The sequence below is a fragment of the Coenobita brevimanus genome, chromosome 42 (genome assembly GCF_032717465.1).
Source record: "Coenobita brevimanus isolate Jiangsu-jjx chromosome 42, ASM3271746v2, whole genome shotgun sequence".
Lineage (NCBI taxonomy): Eukaryota > Metazoa > Arthropoda > Malacostraca > Decapoda > Coenobitidae > Coenobita > Coenobita brevimanus.
Window position 1 is genome coordinate 4,751,570 of NC_136995.1, and position 24,527 is coordinate 4,776,096.

A 24,527-nucleotide genomic window follows, 5' to 3' on the forward strand; every position below is an offset into this window, starting at 1 on the left:
GTACAGCAGGGAAGAAAGGTTGCTGGTTCTTTGAAAACAGTGATAAGAAACAGGGAAGTGAGCATGGAAGTAAAAAAGTTACTACATGACAGTATTGTGATACCAACTCTAATGTATGGAAGTGAAGCTTGGACATTGTTGGAAGGACACAAGTCAAGAGTGAGAGCAGTGGAAATGAGTTATTTAAGAGGAGCCTGTGGAGTCACATGGAGAGACAGGCTGACGAATGAGGATATAAAGGAGCATTGTGGTGTGGATGTGGATGTGATAGGAAGTGTAATGAGGAACACACTGAGGTGGTTTGGCCATGTGGAGAGGATGGAGGGCGAAAGACTGACGAAGAGAGTGTATGTGAGTGAGGTGGAGGGGGAGGCCGAGGATGAGATGGAGGGATGGGGTGGAGAGGTATATGAGAGAGGGGGGTGTGAGTTGGGAGCAGGGCAGTGAAATGGCGGGGGACAGGACGACGTGGAGGCGATTTGTTTGTGGCCACCCCAAACGGGATTGAGGCGTCTGGCAATAGATAGATAGATAGATAGATTTCGCTAAATGCCCTCGTAATGAATGTAAATAATTGAAAAGATTTACAGTGGTGGAGGAAAGGTTTTATGTAAAGAAAATAATATTGTGAAATTGATAAAACAATGTGGTATGTTGAGATACAAGTCATAGCAAGTTCGCTTAGTAAGCAGATGTGCACTGTGGTTATGCTACATGTCATGGTAATGAATGAAAACAGCTGAAAACGTTTTCGTACAGTACAAAATGATAAAATGGCATTGAAACAGTAGTACACGAGTAGAAAAAATGATATGTTGACTGAAACAAGAAACAGCACATAGCATGTTACCACTTTGATCCAACTCGCTATGCTCACGCGAAGGTACAATGCTTATTTTTCATATATATGTCATTGAAAACCATTATATTGTTATTCTTATTGTTTATTAGTTCAAATTCAATAAATGTAGAGGTGTTGTTTGTGGTTTCTCCCAAATTTACCTACCATAGAAAACGTGAGCGACTCACACGTCAGTGATAGAATACGATACCTGGCGCAGGGGACCTCACCTGTTCCGACCACTTATTGACCACGGTAAGCCCTTTCTTGATGATTTTCCTTTGTTTCTCAACAAAAGCGGAAGTTTTAGCCAAAAATTTTTTTTTCCAAAATAGCTCGGGATTGGGGGCTGTCGGAGGTGCAAAATAGCTCAGGACGTGACGGGTTATGGGCTGGAAACTGAACTACACCTCAGGCAATGTCTACATGGTAGTAAAATTACTGGTCGTCCCTTGGACCCAAACTGTAGCATGTAAGCCACGGCGCATTCTGACCCAAGCACTCTATCATTCTCTCCACCATGCATCTATGAAAAGACAAGAGAACAAATTTAAATTGAAAGAGTAGACATTGATATGAAAATGCCCAGTTTTCCATATACAAGTATAGATACTTAGACAGTTTTGAAGGGGAGGTGGTGCAACCAGATAACATGATTGTGCTTAAAACTAGAGTGAATAAAAGTAGATATGGAGACAGGAGAACATGAGGTTACCTTAAATTCTGTATACGGTACTACAACTAGATGAATACATTTTGGAAAGTTCTAAAATAAGATTAAGCTGACTTCAGCAAATGTATTTTTGGGAGAGGCATTGGCTGAATTGGTTGAGAGGTGGCCTGCAGTCCTGATGGACCCAGGTTCGAATCCCGGCTGGGGCAGGGAACAGTTTAAGGATTTGAATTTCATAATAGCAGACTTTCCTGATCTACCAGATGACCCGCCGACATGTCATAAAAAGTACCCCCGCTATTACCAATACACCAGTCCTGTATGAGACAGCCCTACCATGTATTCAATATGGACGGTGGGTGTTAGCACCGAAGTGGTGACATGCAGAGAGATGTATCGTATGTAGGAGGACTACTGGGTCTTGAGAGCAGGCTGTGAAGCCTATGCCCAGAGTAAAAAAAAAAAAAAAAAAAAAAAAAATCCCAGGTTCAAATCCTAGCTGAGGCAGGGAACAATTTAAGGATTTGAATTGCATAATGCAGACTTTACTGACTTACCTGAAAACTTGACATTTCGTGAAAATATCCCTTCTAATACCAATAGTCATTACTCGTTTTACGATGGGGTTACGTCAGGTCATACCTTATCGTATACCGATTTTATCGTAAATCAGGAGATTGAAACCCATTATAAAAGGGGGGTTACGTCAACTCAACTTCCCAAAGTCACCTACCCAAGACTGAACCATAAATGACAACCCACCTTCATTCCTTCCTGTGTTGGCCCAAGTCGTGCCCCCCAAGGCTGGGGGACAGCTTGTTCTTACAGGCACTAGTGGTCAGCCTCTGAGTCAGACAGGAACAGATTAGGGGGAGGGGATCCAGCCCATACCTGCACCAACCTTAGCACTGGGACCCATACCTGCACCGAGCATAGCACTGGGGCCTACGCTGGCACTGACCTTACCACTGGGCACACAAATCCACAGTACTGTAGTACGATGTTTGGCTGAGAGGTGACGATAACGGGGGCACACATGAACAAGTTGAAAAGACAGGGCTTTGAAGGGGTGGCAGGACATGAATCTTAACAATGCGCTGCACGCCGGGGCCGCCATCTTGCCTGAGACAAGTGACGGTCACCTTGTGTGGGCCTGGCGCTTTCCGATGGCAAAATCATTATAGCTGGAAGTTTATTGTAAATCGAATTATGGGATGGTACTTTTCTTTTATCATTGTAACGAATTATCGTAAACCAAATCATCATAAAACGAGTAATGACTGTACAGTATTCCCTCCAATATCCGATGTAATAGAGCCAAAGGCATGTCCGGATAGTGATCCTGTCTGGATATTGGGCCCCAGCCTCCTGGACTTGTACTTATGGACCCTAACTCAGAAAAACACCTATACAACTCCCCCTGGACATGCATTGCACCTATTTAAGGCCCAGATCAAACAAATAAGGGACATAAAAGACTGAAATAAATGCAAAAGAACCATAAAATGAGGTTTTAGAGGTGAGTTTATACAATATTAAACATTCTGGGTACTTACAACAAGTCCCTGGCTCCTGGACTGGTTTGAACCGCCAGTTTGCAGGACACAGTTAATCCTCTGCACTCTAAATTCTAATTTCTTAACACTGCACAACACTGTAAACTCCCGTGTGTTCTAGTGGTGAGGTATTGCAGTTTATTCACTGTTTATTGACAAAAAACCAGCACCTGTGGTTTGCACTGCTATGAGCATCTGCTCTCGATCGGAGTTAGTCTATGACTGCTTACCTTTAGTGATTGCTTACCTTTAGTGATAGTTAAGAGGCATAGGAGTCACTGCTCATAAAAGGTGCCTCTTCTCTGTTTTACAGTCTCAACATACTTGTCATACAAATTTTTAAAAGCATTCACACTCTATCTGGTGACTACTTCATCCGGGAGACTATTCCAATGGTTCACTACTCTTGCATTAAAAAATTTTGTCCTCCGTGTGGTTCTGTGCCTGAGTTTGGCTAGCTTAGGCTGTGTCCTCTGGTGTTTGGTTGGTTGTCTCTTGATGCAAGTTGAAGAAAATTTCCATCTTTAACTGCATCAATACTGTGGAGTACCTTGTATGTCTGAATCATGTCACCACATATCCTCTTTTCCTCCAGTGTGGTGAGGCCAAGACGGGCCAGCCTTTCCCCATAGAACAGTTCGGATGGCTCAGGGACTAGTTTAGTGGCTCTCCGTTGTACTTGTTCGAGCATGTTAATATCTCACCGAGTGTATGGTGACCATGCTTGGACACTGTATTCCATCCGGGGCCTGATCAAAGATTTGTGCAATGGGAGAAACATCTCTGCATCCAGGAATGTGTAAGTTTTTCTTAAGAGTCCCACCATGGAGTTTGCATTGGCTGCTGCCTGGGCAACATGTACTGTTGGCTTCAGGTTGAGGGTAATGTATACACCTAGATCCTTCTCCTCCTCTGTGGTGGTTAGTGGAGTGTCACCCATATGGTACCAGTACTCTGGATTTCCTCTCCCAAGATGCATGACCTTGCACTTCTCCTCACTGAAATTTAGAAGCCATTTTCTGCTTCACTCCTGTAGTCTGGTGATGTCCTCCTGAAGAATCTCTCCATCTGCTGGGTTTCTGATTCTTCTGTAGAGCTTGGCATCATCTGCAAAGAGCTTATTGCTTGACCGTACCGAGTCCATAAGGTCATTTATGTACACCAGGAAGAGTATCGACCCGAGCGCACTCCCTTGGGGTACTCTACTCCAGACCCTTTGCCACTCTGAGTGTGAGTCCTTGATGACAACTTATTGGACCCTCCTACTCTTGAAAGTTCTCAATCCAGGCTAAAATATCACCAGTGATTGCCATTGCTCTTAGTTTGTTGAGTAAGCGAAGGTGGGGGACAGTGTCGAAGGCTTTCCTGCAATCTAAATATACGATGTCCACACCAACCCCCTTGTCAAGTGCATCCTCTAGCTCTTCAAAGAACTCCAATAATTGTGTCAGGCAGGACCTCCCTGTTCTGAATCCATGTTGGGACTTATTTATAAGATCGTTATTTTCCAAGTGATCGACCATTTTCTGTTTTAGCAGTTTCTCCATAACCTTACATGGTACAGAAGTTAGGCTTACTGGCCGGTAGTTGAGAGGGTCTGACTTATCTCCCTTCTTGAAAATTGGGGTGACGTTCGCTTTTCACCAATCCTCGGGTATTCTTCTATCAGTGAGGGTCTTCCTAAACAACAACCAGAGAGGGAAAGCCAGCTTGGATGCACATTCCTTCAACTCTTTCGGGTGAACTCCATCTAGTCTGGGTGCGGAGTTTTCTCGAAGGCCTTCTAGTAGTTTTCTTGTATCATCCACTGTGAACTCGCATCTACTTAACTCTTCGCCTTCGAATTCGTGCTGCGTCCTTGGAATTGGGGTGTTCATCTCTTTGGTGAAAACCTTCTGGAACTCCTTGTTCAGTAACTCACATGCTTCTTGAGTGGAATTTGTTAAAGTCCCATCAGGTTGTTTGAGCCTAGACATGGATTCCTTTATTCTTGTCTTACTTCGAGCGTAGGCAAAGAAGGCATGTGGTTTTTCTTTCACTTCCTGTGCAAGGGTCTTCTCAAACTGGTACACAGCTTCTCTCACCGCTCGGGTTGACTCATTCTTAACTCTGCAGTAAGCTCTGTGCCTTGCTGTGGTTCTCCTCTGGTGGTATCTTATCCAGGCTGCTTCTTTCTGTTTTATTTTGCTCAGTGCTCTCTGAGTCATCTGTTTGGGTCTGCTTTTTGTTACACTCCATGTAGTTGGCTGCGCTGGGACGCAGACTTTGACTACCTGACTGTACTCATCCAAGAAACCTTTCCAGATCTCCTCGACGCTTTTGTCCATAAGTTCATTCCAGTCCACATCACTGAGCATTGCCTTCGCCCTCACGTAGTCACCTTTGTGGTAAAGTCTCTTATTACTAACATTATCACACTGTAAAGCACCATCCACAGCCATCTTAAAGACTAGTACACAGTGATCACTGGCTCCAATTGGAGCTTTGTACTCTATGTCACTTACTTCTAGTTCGTTTTTGGTAAGGATGAGATCTAACAAAGATGGGGTATCGCTACCTTGAGCTCTAGTGAACTCTGCTACGTGCTGATGGAGGAAGGCTGTTCGCTCTGTGGTCCTCCTTCTATGTAGTAATTTTCCCAGTCTATGTCCTTAAAATTAAAGTCTCCACATATTAATACCTGTTTTACTCTAATATTGCACAATTCAAGTAGAGTCTGCCTGAGACCACAATTGTATTCCTCTGTAGAGTTTGGTGGCCTGTACATACATCCCAGAAGTATTGTGTTACCTCCAATGTTCACTTCACACGTTACAGCCTCAATGTTTTCTTGAACAGTGTATGTACATTCTGATGAAGGCACATCATTCCTCACTAGAATGGCGACGCTTCCACCAGTTCTGGCTACTCTGTCTTTCCTGTACACTATGTATGAATGGCAATTGAGGTACAAGGCAGATGATTCCATTGAACTCAACTTAGTCTCTGTAATGAATATGATTTGTGGTTTTTCCTTAACAATAGCTAATCCTAGGAGATCACGCTTGTTGGTGGTATTAATGCCATCAACATTTGTATACATACAGCTGAGTTCATCTATTGGTCTTGTACTAAGTGAGGAGGAAACTGAAGCTGGGGTGATCCCGGCAGGGATGTGTTCAGACTCGGCAGTGGGGAAGCTATTGTAGGTCCCACATTTTGCTCTCCCGCTGCAACTAGTTTCAGCCTTCCGCTCACTACGATCCACTTCTTCCTTGTGTTCCCCAGTCTCATCAATATTTTGTTTTTTTTATCCCTCGCTTTGACTAGCTTTGCATGCATTTGTCTTTCCTTGTAAGTATGGTCTGGCATTATTCTCATGTTCATCCTATCAGGTCTAGCCATTTCCTTTAACTTTTTGCTCTCCTTTTAAGATTTTCCACTTCATTTCCTCTTCTCTTAGTACTACTTTGAGAAGTCTAGGTCTTACCTGAGTTGTTTCTGTTGCGGTCTGTTGTTGAGCACGATGGTTTAATCTTACCATTGTCTTAACCTCCACTTCCCCAGCAACACCAAGATCCTTGACTATATCTTTGAGAAAGATGTCATCATTAAATTTATCACAGGGATCTGTAGCTGTTGATTCAGGCATCCCTGACAGGATCAGGTTAGGCCTCCTGAAGTCTTTCTCTCATCCTGATGGTACTCACATATCTGTTTCTGTACAGCCTCCTTGAATTCCTCATTTTCTTGGTAGTCTGTTTTGGCTTCCGGTTTTCTATTTTCTCCTTCATGATGGTCATTTCCTTCTCAATTTCTTTTATTTTGTTCCCTAGGTCCTTGAGGAAATTCTTACCATTAAAAAGATCAGGAACATCACTGGAACATCCATTGCAAATATATGACCTACCATTCATACCAAAAAGGTTAAGGACTTCTCTTGACTGTTGATGATGGCGGAGTAACAGAGTTGCCAGATCTCAACGGTTACATTACCAAACTTCTCAGTTTTCATTACCATTTTTAACTTTCATTACCAAATCGTAAAGCTAGTATCTATTCTTCACTAATTATACAGGTAAGCCCTTAATTCACGCGAGGGTTACATTCCCAGACCCTTCGCATATGTGGTAAATTCGCGTATATGTTCTGCCCTTGTGTGCACATAATTACACATGTCTACTTAGTATATTACATCTGAATAATACTGTTTATGCACTACATACACCTTATAAACTAGCATAAAGTATGAAAAACAGCAAAAATGTAAGAAATTTAACACTGAAACCTGACAAGCACAGGCGTAGGTGAAGACACTTCAGCAGTCTGTTGCACAAGCCCTCACTGCCTCTCATTATCCCATATGCTACATTCTGCCTTCTGTATTGTCCAAACAGTTGACTCATTCACCCCAAACATACGGTTCCGAGCCAGTTCACAGGCGTAGGTGGAGACACTTCAGCACAGTCTGGTGCACTAGCCCTCACTGCCTCCCGTATGCTACGTTCTCACGTTCTGCCTTCTTTATTGTAAGAACAGTTGACTCACCCCAAACACACGGTTCCAAGACAATTCACCACGAAGTCAATTCACCATCAAAACTTTCCGATTTCCTGTCATTCTATAAATATACTTATTATTGATTAATTAATACTTTAATAACTAATTTTCTCGGGGATTTTATAACTCATATAAGTAAAAAACTAGTGTACAGTCAACCCTTGGCTATCACGGGTTTTGCTATCGCGTTTCATGGCTATCACGGACAGGTGAAATGCAACACGATTACCTTTATCGCGACCTCAAATACTACTATCGCGGACGATGGTCAGCCAGAAACATTCAAATCGCGCGGGCTCCGCCCATGCGTATACTCGCGCCGTGATTGGTGCGACGTCACAGGCTACCCGAGTGCTGATTGGCCCAAGACATGGTTACAGCTACCCATCCTTCCCGCCAAGGTTCAGAGAGAGTCCGCGTTACCAGTCGACAGCAGCTATAGCCGTGAAGACCTATTGTTCAACCACAATGGCCACCAATACCCCATCCAACCCTCCTACCATTGGTGCACGTAACGCGGCTAACCCAGGACGGCAAGTGAGGAAGAAGAAGAACCTGCCTTATGCTCAGAAACTGGAAATTGTGCGGCTGATCGACGGTGGTGAGAGCAAGTGCAGCGTGGGGAAGAAATTTGGTATCAACGAGTCCACGGTCCGAGGAATCTACCAGAAACGAGAGCACATAAGGAAGCACATGGAATTGGCATCGTCAGAGGGAGCCAGCAACGCCTTGTGGAGTCGTAATCAGGTGCTCCTTAAGGCAGAACAGTTGCTGGCCAGGTATCTTGATCGGCAGGCACGGAGGAACCAGGCGGTGGAGACGCGTGAGGTCATGGACACAGCCAGGGAGATATATGTTGAGGTTGCAAGGAAGCTGGCTATTGCACAACCACCATTGTTTGTGGCCTCCAAGGGATGGGTGGATCAATTTATGAAACGGCAACGGATCAAGAACAAGAAAATCAGTGGTGAGGCAGCAAGTGCGGACATGGCAGCGGCTAAGGAGTATCCCGACTTTTTAAAGCACGTGATTGAGGAGGGCCAATATACACCTGACCAAATATTCAACGTGGATGAGACGAACTTCTTTTGGAAAACTATGCCCAGGCGGACATTCATCACAGCCAACTCTGCCCACGTACGAGGAAGGAAGGCGATGAAGGCACGGTTCACCCTCTTGTTTGCAATGAATGCGTCAGGAACATGCCGCCTTAAACCAACAGTTATTCATTGTGCTAAACGTCCACGGGCCTACAAGCGACAGGATATGAGCAACCTGAATATGCACTGGATGTCTTCAAAGAAGGGGTACATGTTGGCAAAGCTGTCGCAAGATTGGATGAAGGAGGCGTTCATTCCCCAGGTCAAGAAGCATTGCGCCCAAAACAACATCCGCTTCAACATTCTGTTGCTGCTGGATAATGCCCCAGGACATTCACCTCTACTGAGGGATGCAGACCCTAACGTCAGAGTTGAATTCTTGCCACCCAACACGACATCATTGATTCAGCCCCTGGACCAGGAGGTAATATCTGTGGTCAAGTCTGCCTACTCACGACGGCAATTCAGGATAATGAGGGAAGCTACCAAGGACGCCCAGCTTATCCAGCACCTAGTGGACAGTGATGGTGATGATGATGATGATGATGATGAAGTGCAAGGTGATAGTGAACATGACAGAAAAGTGTTTCTTTACTGGAAAAAGTACAATATTAAGCAAGCTGTGGACTTAATGGTGCAATGCTGGGATGATGTGACACAGAAAACAATTCATCACGCTTGGCGAAATATTTTGGAGGGGCTACCTGAGGACCAACGTGGGAATGTGGCAGGTGAGCCACAGTCTGTGCAGGTAGAGATTCAGGCAGCAGTGGAAGAGGCACGGCAAATTCCTGGGACTGGCTTTGCTGACACAACGGAGTACGACATTCGTGACATGATTCAGCCACCCCCTGTTACTGCAGCCGACATCCTAGAGGAGGAGAATGTGGCAGAGGAGGACAGGAGTGAGAGTGGTGAGGAGAACATCGGTGGTGATGCTGGGAGTCGTGGGGGACTCAGCATAGCCAACATAAAGGAAATCATCGACATGGGTGTAAGGCTACGTCATCTCATCAAGCAAGATGTTAGCGCCAACAGTGAGGCAAATTCTTCGGCGATTATGAAGGCACTGGAAGGTTACCACCAACAATACCATGCCCATATCAACAACCTACAACAACGCCAGATAACAGACTTCCTACGCAGTCGCAACGAGGCTCAGCCCAACCCACAGCCAGGACCATCCCGTGAGGCTCAGGTGGATTCTGATAATGGAGCTGACGACTTTGAAGGTTTTGAGGGTCCCTTCCAGACTCCTGATGAAGCTGATCAATTACTAGACGAGATAGAACATCGGAGGGGTGGCCAGTAATACTCCACCCCAGCCTCGGAACCCCTTCAACCCACCCAAGCCCCACATCCTCTCCAAAAATGTTAAGTAAAATGGCTTATTACAGTTAATTCTGTTTTATTTATAACCTTTATGTACCGTACTGTTGTTAATTTGCAGCACTGGTTTGTAATCCCAGGTATTTTAGTGAAGGAGATGTGAAAATAGGGTAAGGTTGGGGTAAAGTTGGAGGTCGGGGAACCAATTAGAATTTTTCCCATTAGTTCTCAAGTATGGCTATCGCGATTTTGGCTATGGCGGGTCACCTAGGGTACCAATTACTCGCGATAGCAGAGGGTTGGGTGTACTGTACTTGCTAAATAAACTGGTATGTAAATAAATGACGGGGAATCGTCCTGACGGAGAATTGTCGCCGACATTCCTCCCTTAAGTTTGTCCAGCACTTTAACTTTCTCTGTCAGCAGCATCACTTTACTAGTCTGTTTTGGTGTGTTACCACATGCATCACTAGCACTACCTTAGGCCCCATGTTGGCAGACAAGGCAAGCAATCACTGGAAGGCAGAAAAATCAGCCACAAATTACAATTCGCAAGTCACGCATGGTTCGACCGTCAGATTCAAACTGACTGTTTGGTGCGTGGTAGACCGTCCTCCCACACACACACACACACCCACATATGTATGCACACGGGCAGCAGGTAGGGATTTTTATATTTTATTTATTTCTCTTGTATATTAAAATCATTTATTTGAATACTTTAATTTTATGTTTTAATTATTGCACGAAAAATTCGTGGATAACCGAAATCGCGTGAAAAAAGTTCGCGTGAATTAATGGCTTAGCTGTATACACAAGTGGAAATACATGTAATCACTCTTCTTATAATTAACAGCAAGTTGATTATTATCACGCTATATAGGCTACCAAATTAATCAGAGAGAGCAAACAATCCACCATCTCCATCCTGTGTATCCTCATACATGTGAAAAATCCATTTGGTGTTGTATTATTCTGATTCATTACCAAACAAATTTTTCATTACCAAATTGGCCCACATTTGGTAATGAAGAATACCAAATGGCAACCCTGACAGGGGAGGGGGGAGGAAGGAAGGGGTGAAGGGACCATGGTGTAACAGCTGTTCGGCGCCACACGGCAATTTCAAATAATGGGTGGGAAAAAAGTCAGATTTTTTTCAAATTTTGTTGTGGCTTTTGGCCCATTTTGGGAATACTGGATCCCAGGATGAAAATGTCCAGTTATTGGGGATGTCCGGAAAATGGGCGTCCAGATATTACAGTGATTACTGTACTCTAGTCCTGTATGAGACAGCTGTAGCTTGTAGTCAATATGGACAATGCTGAAGTGGTGACATATGGAGGTGTATGGTATGTAGGAGGACTCCTTGGTCTTGGGAGCAGACTGTGAAACTGATGTCCAGAGTGGCTGGTTAGGGTGGTTATTTTCCAGTATGTGGGTGCTCACACCCAGGTGAGAGTGAATGGAGATTTGAGTGATGAGTTTTCCGTGAATGTTGGTGTGCATCAGGGGTCAGTCTTGAGTCCCATGTTGTTTATCATGGTACTTGAAGCCCTTTCACGTGACTTTAGAAATGGACTCCCGTGGGAGTTGTTGTATGCTGATGATTTGGTGTTGATTGCAGAGAATGAAAGGGAGGCGGAGGAAAGGTTTAGGAAGTGGAGAGATGGTATGGGGCAAAAGGGTTTAAGGGTAAATGCAGATAAAACAAAAGTGATGATATCTAGGGTTGGTGGCCATGTGCAGTTTGCCACAAGGGCATGGGAAGTAATTCCATCTTGTGCGGTGTGTGTGATAAATGGGTGCATAAGAGAGGTAGTGGTATCAGAGGTAGACTGCGAGATAATGCTCATTTTATATGTATGGCGTGCCGGGGTGAGCAGGTGGAGATTGTCAGACATGAAAGGATTGAACTTGCTGGTGAATCTCTTGAGTGTGTGGAAGAGTTTTGTTATTTGGGAGACATGTTGTGTGCTGGAGGTGGGGCTGGAGCTAGCTCTGTGGCTAGGGTGAGAAGTGGTTGGAAGAAGTTCAGGGAGCTCTTGCCTTTCATGACATTGAGAGGGCTCTCCCTACGTGCTAAGGGGTCTTTGTATGCAGCATGTGTTAGGAGTGTAATGCTGTATGGCAGTGAGACCTGGGCAGTGAAGGAGGAAGATATTTGCCGGCTCAGACGTACAGAAATGACAATGATTAGGTGGATGTGCAGTGCGTCCCTGCGTCCAAGGCCTGGAGGGGCTGGGTTTACAATGGAAGAGTTGAGAGGTAGGGTGGGACTGGAGTGTATTGGTGTTGTGATGAGGAGAGGTAGATTGAGGTGGTTTGGACATGTGGAGAGGATGGGGGATGATAATTGGGTGAGGAAGGTGAGAAGTGTTAATATTGGGGGTGGGGTTATGAGGGGTAGACCGAGAAAGACATGGGACGAGGTCATTAAGTTTGACCTTAGGGTTAAGGGACTGAACAGGGAGGCTGCAATGGATCGTGCAGCGTGGAGAGCCGCCATTAGGTGACCAAGGCCGACACATGCAAGCATGTTGGAGCCTTTAAAAACGAAAACAAAAAACGAAAACATATATACCTGTATGTATATATACATATGTTTATATATACATATAAATCTCCATAACCAGATGCCATGATCCCGCAAAAGGTGTTTGTCTTCGAGTTAGTTGTTTTACGAGTAGGGCCGCTAATCCTCTGCTAGTCCACTTGTGGATGTTACAGGGATTTTGTCTAACGAGTGATTTCATGAAATCCCTAGGAAATTCGTGAAATGTGTTTAATTTAGGATAGGTTAATTAAGATTAGGTTAATTTAGGCTGGGATAATCTAGATTAAGTTTAGCTTAGGTTAGGCTGGGTTAGGTTAGGTTAGGATAATTTAGTTAAATGCTAAGTTAAGTGATCATCTAAATTAAGCTAAAGTAACCTAACCTAACTTAGTCTGACCTAACCTAAACTTAATCTAGATTATATTAGCCTAACCTAACTGCGCCCTAAATTAACCTAACCATAATAATTAAGGTTAATTTGTGATATGAATTTAAATTAGGATGGGTTAATTATAAACCCATCCTAATTTAAATTCACTTCACGAATTCCCTAGGGATTTCATGAAATCACTGATTACACCAATTCCCTGTAATATTGACAATTGAGAAACACATATGGGTTGGTTATATGGTTACCACCCAGCATTGTAAATGGTTTCCTGGCCTACAAGAAACCATTAGGTTTGTCACTCAGTGTAAAGCCACCTGAAAAGGAAAGAGGAATAATAAAAAGTAACAGGAAAGATGGGAGAAATAGGAAGAGATAAGTGCTCATGGGCCCTTTGGGCCCTCTCGCACTTGCTCCTGCGGAGGGCTCTCTCGCTGCGCTCTTGCTTTCTCGTGCTTCACATTTGTTTCCTCATGCTTCTCATTTGTTTCCTTGCACTTCGCGCACATTGCGATCATTTCAGGTAATCCGAGTCATGTTTATGTGTTCTAGTCTAACGTTGTCATTATTGGCCGTCAAGGTGACATCGAAGGGCCCATGATGGTCCGTTTATGTGCTGTTCTAGTCTAACATTGTCACTCGGATTTTTTGCAGCTAACCAGTTGATCGTGTTATTTGCAGCTTCGGGAATGGAACCTAAGTTGTCTGCTCACAAGTCCGAGATACTAACCACTCGGCCATGGCAACCAACTGGGCACTGGGAGTGGCATTTTTTGGTCAAAATTTGATTGCTCTTTAAATATAGTAAAAGTTTTTCAATTGTGATGGGACCAAGTTTTTTCACATCAGCAATTTTTTTTTGTGATTTTTGTGCCAATTTTGTTGCGATTTGAATGTGTAGTTTTGGCTGTCCAAAATACACACACACACACACACACACACACACACACACACACATGCAGCCACTGCTATAGTATATTAGAAGAGGGAAGACACAGAAATAGAATGATAAAGATGAAGGAAGAAGTAGACAGCACTGCATTAAGTGAATGGGTGATGGTTGCCACCACCACCTTAAAAAAAAAAAAATAATAATAATAATGGAAATAAATAATGACTGGAGAAGGTAGTGTGATGTTTGTTGCAAAGAGTGAAGGATTAGTTGCAGGTGTATGAAGTGTGCTGAACCCTGAATGATATGAATATGTGGTGTATGAAGGAGTGCCTGGCTTCAAATTTATCTTGTGTACTTGAAATCACTCTTGTAAAGTAGTTTTGATCATCTCCCACTCGAGTGGAAAATGAATACATACTAGTTTTCATGTGTTGTGTGGATGGCTTGCAACACAAACTAGACCATAAATTATACTGTATATGAAGATTCAGTGCTGCAAGTGTTCAAGTGTTTAGTGTTGTGACTGTGGGGAAACGAAGGGTTGCTGAATCTTCACCAGAGACTGTAGCTCTTGAGTTTGATTTGTAATGAAAGCAGTCATCAAATTTCTATTAAATATTTTTGTGGCCCTTTTTAGAAATACTTCTGACAAGCAGGAAATTAAATTGGTTAATACATAACTTCTGCAACTTTCAATGGTGAAGTTATATACCATGTATAATTATTAATGGCTGAATAAGAATGTTTAATATATGGTACTCTGGATAAATACTAATCAGTATTTGTAGATGTTTGATATATGGTGCTATGGATAAGTCCTACTGTCAGTATTTGTAGCCAACAGCCTATTGGGTGACACTCTTAATGATCACATTCTAACCCAGCCTTTCCCCCATCCTTTTAGAGTCCACCACTAAAGGCAGCGCAGTTCTGCAGCTGTCTGAAGTAGGTAAAGGGAACCTCCTGGTGTTGACTTTGAGTGTTCTTCTGCGAGGCAACTCCAGTATCACTGTTGGCGTGGAGTTCAAGGACAAAAAAGCAGAGGTGGTTAAAATTCACTACGTCAAGTCTGACCGGCTACTACAGGTCAAGGTATGATGGCCGTTAACACATTTGGTCACAGTACGGTTTATATTGTTTAAGGATCATGAATTGTGTAACATTGTGTTTCTGTGTGTTGTTGTTGCTTAACTTTGGCCTCTCTGGCTGAGCAGACCTGTCAACCACAGGTAAGCAGTTGCATCTGTGGGGCCATATTACAAATGCAGTGCAGTACTTATACCATTTCAAGATCCAGCACCCTCTTGTGGTAGACAGTTCCTCACCAGGGTTGGACCAGGGTCCTTCTCACAGTGAGATGTAGGGAAATATGAGGGGGTTTTGCTTCTGGGTGGACATCGCAGCTGCTCCACCCAGCATGCACAGCAGTACCACATGTAATCTTCTCAACAAAATAACGATGAGGTACAGTAAAATCCTACAATCTGAATGGCAGGGGACCGAGGTCATTTGGACTATTAGTTTTTTCGGACTGTTAGGAGGGACCTTTGAAAATGCTAGAAGCATGTACATGATTATTAAATAAATGCTTAAAATGATATGAGTTATTGTTTTAGACACCAAGAATGCATAGTTGCAGGCAGGTACATCCAAATCCAAGAGCAAGTCCATGCCAGATAAATCCTTAGGTAAAGCCCTGAAAAAAAAATGAAAAAAGTCCCCCCAAATTGAAAATTATTGCCTTGAAAAATTTGGAGCATTGGTGGTCAGATTGGAGAAATTTTACTGTATATACAAACTCAAGACTCGACCTCTGACCTGCCTTACGACAAGTGTCACTGTCCCAGCTCAGCCACATCACTCATATGTTTTGCAGTTAATAGGTGTTTACAGTACATCTTGTTGAGGAAGGATCAGTGTCCATGTTATTCATTTCACAAGATTTGATCAGGGTCATGCTGTATATTGTAGATTACCAGCTTAAAATGAGGTCCCAGGTCATCCCATTCTCTTAGAAAGGCATTCTTCTAGCTGATGTTATCTAGTACAGAAGTATCTTATTACAGCATGAGATAGTGTATATAGAATCTTGTGTTGAAACAGGTTTGTGCTAAAACACGACATATATATGCAGGTAAAATAGAGAGTTAGGTTCTGGAAACCCCATATTTATCCTAAAAAAATATACAAGTAGTCTCAGTTATCCATCACCGCAATTTCTGTCCCAAAGCAATATCCGGCGCAGCTGTCTTTGCTCCATTAATGCAATATTGGGCAAAATTATGCAATATCTGGCCCTGAAACTGGACATAACCAGCAGTCCAGTGCAATATCTGGCGTTGAGGTGTCTCAACTGGCTTGTAAGTGGTAGCCAACCGGCACCAGGGAAAATCCTGAAAATTGGGAGCCGATGAAAATGCCTGCTATGTGCCAGCCAGTCAGAATCTGTTGCGGGTGCGGCTCACCCAGCGCCCTGAGAATACTGCCACACTCACATTCTTGCCCATGGATGTCTTATAGTGAAGACGTGTCTGTGCACTCCGATCTTCTGACCACATGGTTGCAAAACCTCGGTGCTGTTATGAACTCTGTGGCATCCTATGCTCCAGTGTTCAAGGTGCTGTATATACTACAGTACTGTTTATTGTGAAGCTCATGTGCTAGTGCTCTGTTGTGTCTGTGAGTACTGTATGGCACTGTTTATGAGTGCGAGCATGAACCCCCTGGTGCAGTTTCTCCCCACATGCCTCATTTGTGATCTCGAAGTGCTCGCTACTAGTGCTGCATGATGGCTTAATTTGTGGCTTTTGTGGTGATGCCCTGGCTGCTGGTGGTCCTGCTGGCCTTGTGTTTTGTCCTGATCATTGTCTCCATGGTGCCTCCACCACCTGCTAAGAGGCTTCATATTGTTCTATCCATGGAGAAGAAGATGGAGATAATCGAGAAGATGGAGCAAAGCTGGACCACTGTAGTGCTAATAGAGCATTATGACATGCCATGTACCATGTTGCAGATTTGCAGAACAAGTGCTCCATCAAGATGTTCTTCCAAGGTCAACATGGTATATATATATATATATATATATATATATATGTATATATATATGTATATATATGTATTTACACACTTTTATCCTTTGTTTCCTCACCATTTGCAGGAGCGTCAGATATACTACGGGTTAGGTGAGCAGTCAGGATGGCGGCACATCACACGTAACGTCCTCATTGATCTCCATAAGGGAGCAGCTATATCCCCTGCCCTCAGAAAAAAATTTAAGAAGGTATAGTACAGTAACCCTTTCAATGACAGACTTTATTTTGAATATCCATAGTACCTTATAGGTTCACTGATGTTGTGTTTCTTGAAAATTTATAGGTTTATTTCATCACTACTGAATATGATCTTTCTTTGGGTAACAGGATTTCTTATACCATGATTGTTGACAATTTTTAGAGGAGTGGCATAATTTTTTGTGATTTTTCTCTTCTTCCTCTACCAGCATCATCATCATCTCCAGTTCCGTACTTCCTTCCGGGAACCCCCTGATATGGGATGCTTATGACAGAACTGCATCATGGCTGCATTATTCTTACATACCTCTCTCACTCTTTCAGTAACTGGTCTTACATGCCTCTCTCACTCTTTCAGTCACTGATCTCACATGCCTCTCTCACTCTTTCAGTCACTGGTCTCACATACCTCTCTCACTCTTTCAGTCTCTGGCCTCACATACCTCTCTCATTCAGTCACTGGTCTGCCTCTTTCTGCCTTCTCAGCATTGTACTGTTTCATTCTCTTCTTTTGTACCTTATATGATCATCCTCTGTTAACATTGTCCTTGTTCTCACTTACAGAGCATTTCTTTGGCACCCTGTCTGTGGATCAGTCAGTTGCATCACCATCATTGTGACTAAGAATTCATGTTGAAATGGAGCACTTCCATGCATTGCTTAGCATATTTCTTCTAATCATAGAGATTCCAAACCTGTTTTAGCTGGGTTGATGTCCAGAGTGTTCAGAGTGGAGTGTAGATTTAACTAGTATCCAAGGAGACTCATTATTACCTCATATGTAAGGCTCGTCAACTTTCATGTGACCGCAGTGTAGCAGAACTATGAGTGCCCCAGTTCCGTCATGTGAAAAACAAACTGACTATAGCTAGTTAGTTAGAAATGATTGCATTTCGTACTTTCAAATCTCACAGTTGTCTGTTCCTCAGGTGTCAAGGTCCAAAGTGAGTATCGCTTGGCTACGGGTACAAGGCGAAGGTGAGGTGTCCAAGGTGATGTTGTCGTCAGCTGAACACCTGCGCCACTTTTATGATGCAGCTGATTGGCTTGTTCGACATCAGGACCACAAAGGAGGCTGGTCCATACCAGTCCCTCGCAAGGTCAGTGGAAATGTATACCTGTATTTTCTATATCCCACTTATACAGTATTTCCTAAGGTACAGTATGTCTGTTCTGTACACAAATGTCATCAGTAGTCAATTCAATTCATGTTTATGGTAGTTCTTGAAAATATGGACATCGACCAAATTTGTTTGAAATAATTATATCCATTAGTTTAAAAAAAATACCTGTACAATATTAAAATTTTGGTCTTCCAATGGCTGGCTCAGAGGCTGTATTAGCCGAGTATGTTAAACTGGGCCTACATTAGAGTCTGTTATTACCCAATCACTCCCACAGAAGAGAAGTCAAATCAGTGTTCAAAAATGTTCTCAAGGTACTCAGATACCCATGTCTACCTTCTCTTCTCCTAGTAATTGCATTCTTGAAACTATGCTGTATGTTGGTCTACAAGACACCAGCACTTTGTTGTCATCCCCTAATACTCAACTTGGCTTTGTAATATGAAGAGATAAGAGGAGAAGGAAGGAGAGAAGCCAAAAAGGTGGGAGAGTCCTGGAATTAACTAAATCCATCAACCCAGCTAATGGATGTTTTTCTTCTAAAACCTGAAGAAATACTGTCCTCTTCAGGGCAAAGAGTTCCACCTGCTGCAGATAGTTCACTACCAAAGTAGTTATGTATTGCCAGACAGAGATGGGGCCAATTTATTTTTGTCAATTCAATTCCAGTTCAGAATAACATTTGAATCAGTCAGTTCAAATTCAGTTCATTTAATTCTTAAAAAGGGAAATCTTTAATTCCAGTTCAGTTCATTGCACAAACCTTTCAATTCCATTTCATTTCCAATTCAACACTATGCTAGATGCCATTGTTAGATTTCGTCATCTGATTTTAAAATCATGAAATATACCAGTAATCTATTTTCATTAGGATGTTCGCATAGAATGACTGTGATGAAAAGACATACATAAAATAAGAATAAAACAATACAATATCTTATTTTTAAAAAATTATTTTTACCCAGAAAAATCACCAATACATATCTTTTAACCCTCACCACACTCATCGCCTCATAGGAGGTGATATGCAGGCCACTCTTGGCCACTCTAATATCAGATGAGGCTATGAGTCTCAGCGCCATAATTTCAAGCACAAGGAAACATCAGTGGTTTCCATGGGAACGTTGAGTCTCCCTCTACACCATCAGAGCTGTTGCAAAACCCTGCCATACTACAGTTGCCAAATACCGAATATTTAGTAATTCAGTTCTCATTTGTAGCCCAGCCATGAGCTTCCTTCCTGCTCGTTCTATAGCTGCTGTTGTAGACAGCCATCGTTCTTCTCCTAGATCTATCAATAGTGGTGTTCCTCAGGGCTCTGTCCTATCACCAACTCTCTTCCTTTTATTCATTCATGAATGACTTTCTAAGCTGTACATCTAACCCTATCCACTCATACGCTGATGGCTCCACCCTTCACCTTTCCATTCGGTTCCCGCATCGTCCATCTGAGCAGTTACTTCAACAAACATGGGACGAGGCTATGGCACACCTAATGTCTGACTTGGCTCGTATCCCTGACTGGGGTAAAAATAATCTGATTGTTTTTAATGCATCAAAGACTCAGTTTTTGCATCTATCAACCCGACAAAATCTTCCACAGGTATACCCACTAATGTTTAATAATATTCAGCTTAATCCTGCATCATCCTCGAACATGCTTGGGGTTTCATTTACTCGGGACTTATCTTGGAAAGATCATATTACATCCATCCATCCATCCATCATCCAATCCTACATTGCCCCATGAGGAGCGTAGGAGCCCAGGGCTAAGCAGATCTCTTGTAAAATCTGCTTCCAAGGGATTAGGTGTGCTAAGCCGACTCCGTTTCTTCTTTACCCCTGCACTGTTGACTCTATACAGGGGTTTTATCCGCCCCTGTGTGAGTACAACTCTTATGTGTGGGGAGGCTCCCCACATACAGCTCTTCTCAATAGGGTGGAGTCAAAGGCTGTTTGTCTCATTAACTCTCCTCTTCTTACTGACTCTTCAACCTCTGTCTCTTCGTCGCACTGTTGCATCTTTATCTCTTTTCTATCGCTACTTCAATGGTCACTGCTCCTCTGAACTGTCTGCATGCATTCCTCCACCTCTATGATGGGCGCGTAGCACCCGTCTAGCAGCAAACTTTCATCCCTTTCCTGTCCAACTCTCTAATGCAAGAGTTAACCGTTACTCCCAATCCTTCATTTATGTAACAGGTCAGCCCTGGAACTGTCTCCCTCTGTCTGTATTTCATGCTTCCTATGACCTCCAGTATTTCATACGCAGTGTGTTCAGGCATCTCGAAATGATCGGATCTTGAATTTGGCTCTCTCTTGTATTTTGTTTTTCTCTTGGAAGGAACAGTAATTGTGGGCTCATGCCCTTTGGTTCCTTCTTCCTAGCATACAAAAAAAAAAAAAAAAAGTCACATCTGTCTACCTCCCACAGTGCTGGCAACATATCGCCGCCCTGAAACCCACCCAAGAGGCGCAAATTACAAAAAGACAAGGGTGATGAAGAGTTCAAGCTCAGAAACACTTGATCTGATGACAAAAAATCAGCTTAAAATGAAAAGTTCAAAAAAATTACTCAGGAAAGGTAATCGAGATTATAAAAATTAGCGTGGCGGTGGTTAAAGCTTAAGCATCAAATATGCTTTATTTCTTGTGTACTCTTCTTATGTAAAGGTAAGGAGATTATAAGTGAAATGGTAAATATGCCAAGAAAACGAAAGGGTTAGGTACCTTTAAAATCTATCTTATGTCAATTTTTCGTATATTGAAGCATTTTTCCCCATAAGAAACTTAAGAAAATGAGTAGATCCATTCCAGGAGCCCCCCAAAATCAGTCAACTAACTACTCTGCTCTACTAGGCTGGTTGTAAGCTCTTAAATCTACAGTAGAAATGTTAATAAAAGCAAAATGAACTTTAAACAGTTGTTTATTTATCAGATTACTGAGTAAAAAATAGAAAACAGTACTGTACAGTACATATAGGTGAGGCCCAATCTCACTCACGCCCTGGCCTTCCTCGTGCCTCATGATAATTTTGAGCTAGCGCTCCAGTGTCAGGGTTCAGTGTTGCTTCTTCTTGAGAGGCTCCTCAGATGATGATGAAGGTGAAGGACGCTTGGGTGGCATGATGCAAGATGTGAAAGATGCGAAAGATTCTCGGAGTACAGAAGGCACACACTACACGGCTGGGGAGCAAGAACAGACTGGGACGAAGCGGAGGTAGTTGGTTGCCTCCCCATACACGATAGTGACGCTGCCGTCGGTCGTGGTCCAAATTTCAATCATTTTCTCGTAGCTCTTTTCGTATCATCGAAGCATATGCCTTTCATATAAGGAAAGCTGTCCTATGTTTTTCACTTTCGTACCTTTGAATTTTCATATATTGGGGCTTCTTTTATCAGGGACTCCCTGTACATGCATATGAGATGGAGTACAGTCATTACTCGTCTTACGATGTTTCGGTTTATGATATTTCGCTACAACGATAATAGAAAAGTTCCACCCCAAAATCCGATTTACGATAAATTTCTCGGTATAACGAGTTTGCCATCGGAAAGCACCAGGCACACGCAAGGTGACCGTCGCTTGTCTCAGGCAATATGGCAGCCCTGGCGTGCAGGGCATTGTTATGGTTAAGGTCTTTTCAACTTGTTCATGTGTGCCCCCCTGTTATCGTCACATCTCAGCCAAACATCGTACTACAGTACAGTAATCCCTAACACTTACTGAAAACTGACAAGCACAGGCATAGGTGGAGACACTTGAGCACAGTCTGGTGCACTAGCCATCACTGCCTCCTGTATGCTACGTTCTGCTTTCTTTATTGTATGAACAGTTGACTCATTCACCCCAAGCATACGGTTCCGAGACAATTCCCTGTAAAGTCAATTCACCATCAAAACATGGACGATTCCCTGTCAGGACAATTCGCACCCTGGTCGATTCCCCGTCATTTTATAAATATACTTATTGTTGATTAATTAATACTTTAATAACTAATTTTCAGGGGGATTTTATAACTCATGTAAGTAAAAAACTAGTGTACTGTACATGCTAAATAAATTGGTATGTAAACAGATGACGAGGAATCGTCCTGACGACGAATTGTCGCCGACATTCCTTCCCTAAGTTTGTCCAACACTTTAACTTTCTCTGTCAGCGACATCACGTTACGAATCCGCTTTACTGTGTTACCACGTGCATCACTAGCACCACGCTTAGGCCCCATGTTGACAAACAAGGCAAGCAGTCACTGGAAGGCAGAAAAATAAGCCACAAATAACAATTCGCCAGTGATGCACAGTTCGACCGTTGGATTCAAACTGACTGTGTGGTGCGTGGTATACCTCCCTCCCACCCACACACACACACACAAACACACACACACACACACACACACATATATATATATATATTATATATACATACAGAGTAATCCCTGTAATATCCAGACGCCCATTTTCTGGACATCCCCAATAACCGGACATTTTCATTCCGGGATCCAGTATTCCCAGAATGGGCCAAAAACCGCAAAAAATTCGAAAAAAATCCGACTTTTTCCTGCCCATAATTTGTAGTTGGCGCACGCGGCGCGGGCCAGCTGTGTTCTGGTGCGTTGTTCCGCCGACGTCCGCTAGAGCGCCCCTGCATCCTCCCCACTTAGCGCCCGTCTCTTGTTGAGTGTGCACGCTCGTCGTCATGGCCACCCACGTGCTCGCTTTTGTGGTGGTGCCTTACCTGCTGCAGGCAATCCTACTGCTCTCGTGCCTTTTCTTCGTGTGTGTGATGATGGCCCCGCCGCCTGAGAAGAGGAAGAGAGTGGTTTTGACTCTGGAGAAGAAGAGGGAGATATTGGACAAGGTGGATGCGGGATTGTCTACCTCACGCATCCTCTGTGAACTCAACCTGCCCCAATCTACTTTGTTTGATATCAAGAGATCCTGCGACAAACTCATGCAGTACACGGCTGACTTCTCATCGAAAAGCAAACGCAACGTGGAGAGGAAGGTGATGTATACTCCCAAGTATGCAGAAGTCATCCGCTCCACGTTGATTTGGTATCGACAGCAACGTGCTGCTGGTGTGCTGGTGCGTGGCATGGAGCTGAAGGCTGCTGCTGAGAAGTTCGCAAGGCTTCACGACACCCTAGACTTCAAGGCATCCGAAGGTTGGCTCATCGTGTTCAAGTTACAACATGGCCTTACCAACCGTAAGTCTCATGGCAAAGCTTTGGACCCCAACGAGGATGGAGTAGAGGAGTTTCGGCACAAGGTGAAGGGCTTGATCGACAGGGAGGGCCTCTTTCTCGGTCAAGTCTACAACGCTGATGAAACTGGTTTATTCTATCTCTCTTTGCTAACGAACACTTTAGCCGAGGAGACAGAGAAGCGTGTACCTGGCCGCAAGCTCTGCAAGCAACGGATATCTGCTTTGTGTTGTGCCAATGCTAACGGCATGCACCGGCTCAAGCCCATTATTGTTGGCCGTGCAAAGCTGCCTCGGTGTCTTCGTGGGGTGATGGATGTCCTTCCTGTCGTCTGGTATCATTCCTTGAAGGCATGGTTCACAGCCCAGATCTTCAAAGACTGGTTCCACCGCCATTTCGTCAAGGAGGTCATCCATTACCAGATGGAGAAACTGGGAATCTCACGTGACCAGGTAAAAGCCCTCCTCCTCGACAATGCACCTACCCACCCATATGACAAGGAGTTGGTGGCTGAGAAAGGGCGCATTAGGTGCATGTTTCTGCCACCTAATACTACTGCTCTTATCCAACCAATGGACCAAGGAGTGATCGTGGCAACGAAGAGGCTGTACCGACGGAAGTTCCTTGATGAGGTGATGGTTGTTTTCAAGGACGAGGATGAGCGCAGGGAGGGACGGGACTCGCGAGGCCAGTGGACTTTGGAAAACCTTCACCGCTACAACATCAAGTCTGCCATCTACAACTGGGCCAGTGCATGGAAGGAAATCCCTGTCAAGACTCTAGAAAATGGTTGGTCTCGTCTGCTTCTCGGGACAGATGTGGAGCACGATTTCCTAGGTTTTGACACGGATGATTTCCATGCACGTCTACGTGCGCATGGGGATGATGTTGATGTGGATGAAGTGCATGAGTGGTTGGATGACGACGAGGGCGATCCTGGGTATCAGACGTTATCTGATATCAAGATCGCATCTTCAGTTGCAGGTGTCAGTACCCAGCTTGAAGATTCTGACGAGGACGGCAACGAT

The 24,527-nt window shown here is 43.7% G+C and overlaps 1 protein-coding gene across 1 annotated transcript in view; it reads left to right on the plus strand.

Annotated features, from left to right (window-relative positions):
- The window catches only part of Hsepi (D-glucuronyl C5-epimerase), a 208,722-nt gene that overhangs the window by 148,632 nt on the left and 35,563 nt on the right, over positions 1-24,527 (plus strand). The window contains exons 8-10 of the mRNA XM_080270673.1: positions 14,783-14,970; positions 17,036-17,158; positions 18,098-18,268. Coding sequence (XP_080126799.1) covers positions 14,783-14,970; positions 17,036-17,158; positions 18,098-18,268 — 482 coding nt within the window. The remainder of the gene's footprint in view (positions 1-14,782; positions 14,971-17,035; positions 17,159-18,097; positions 18,269-24,527) is intronic.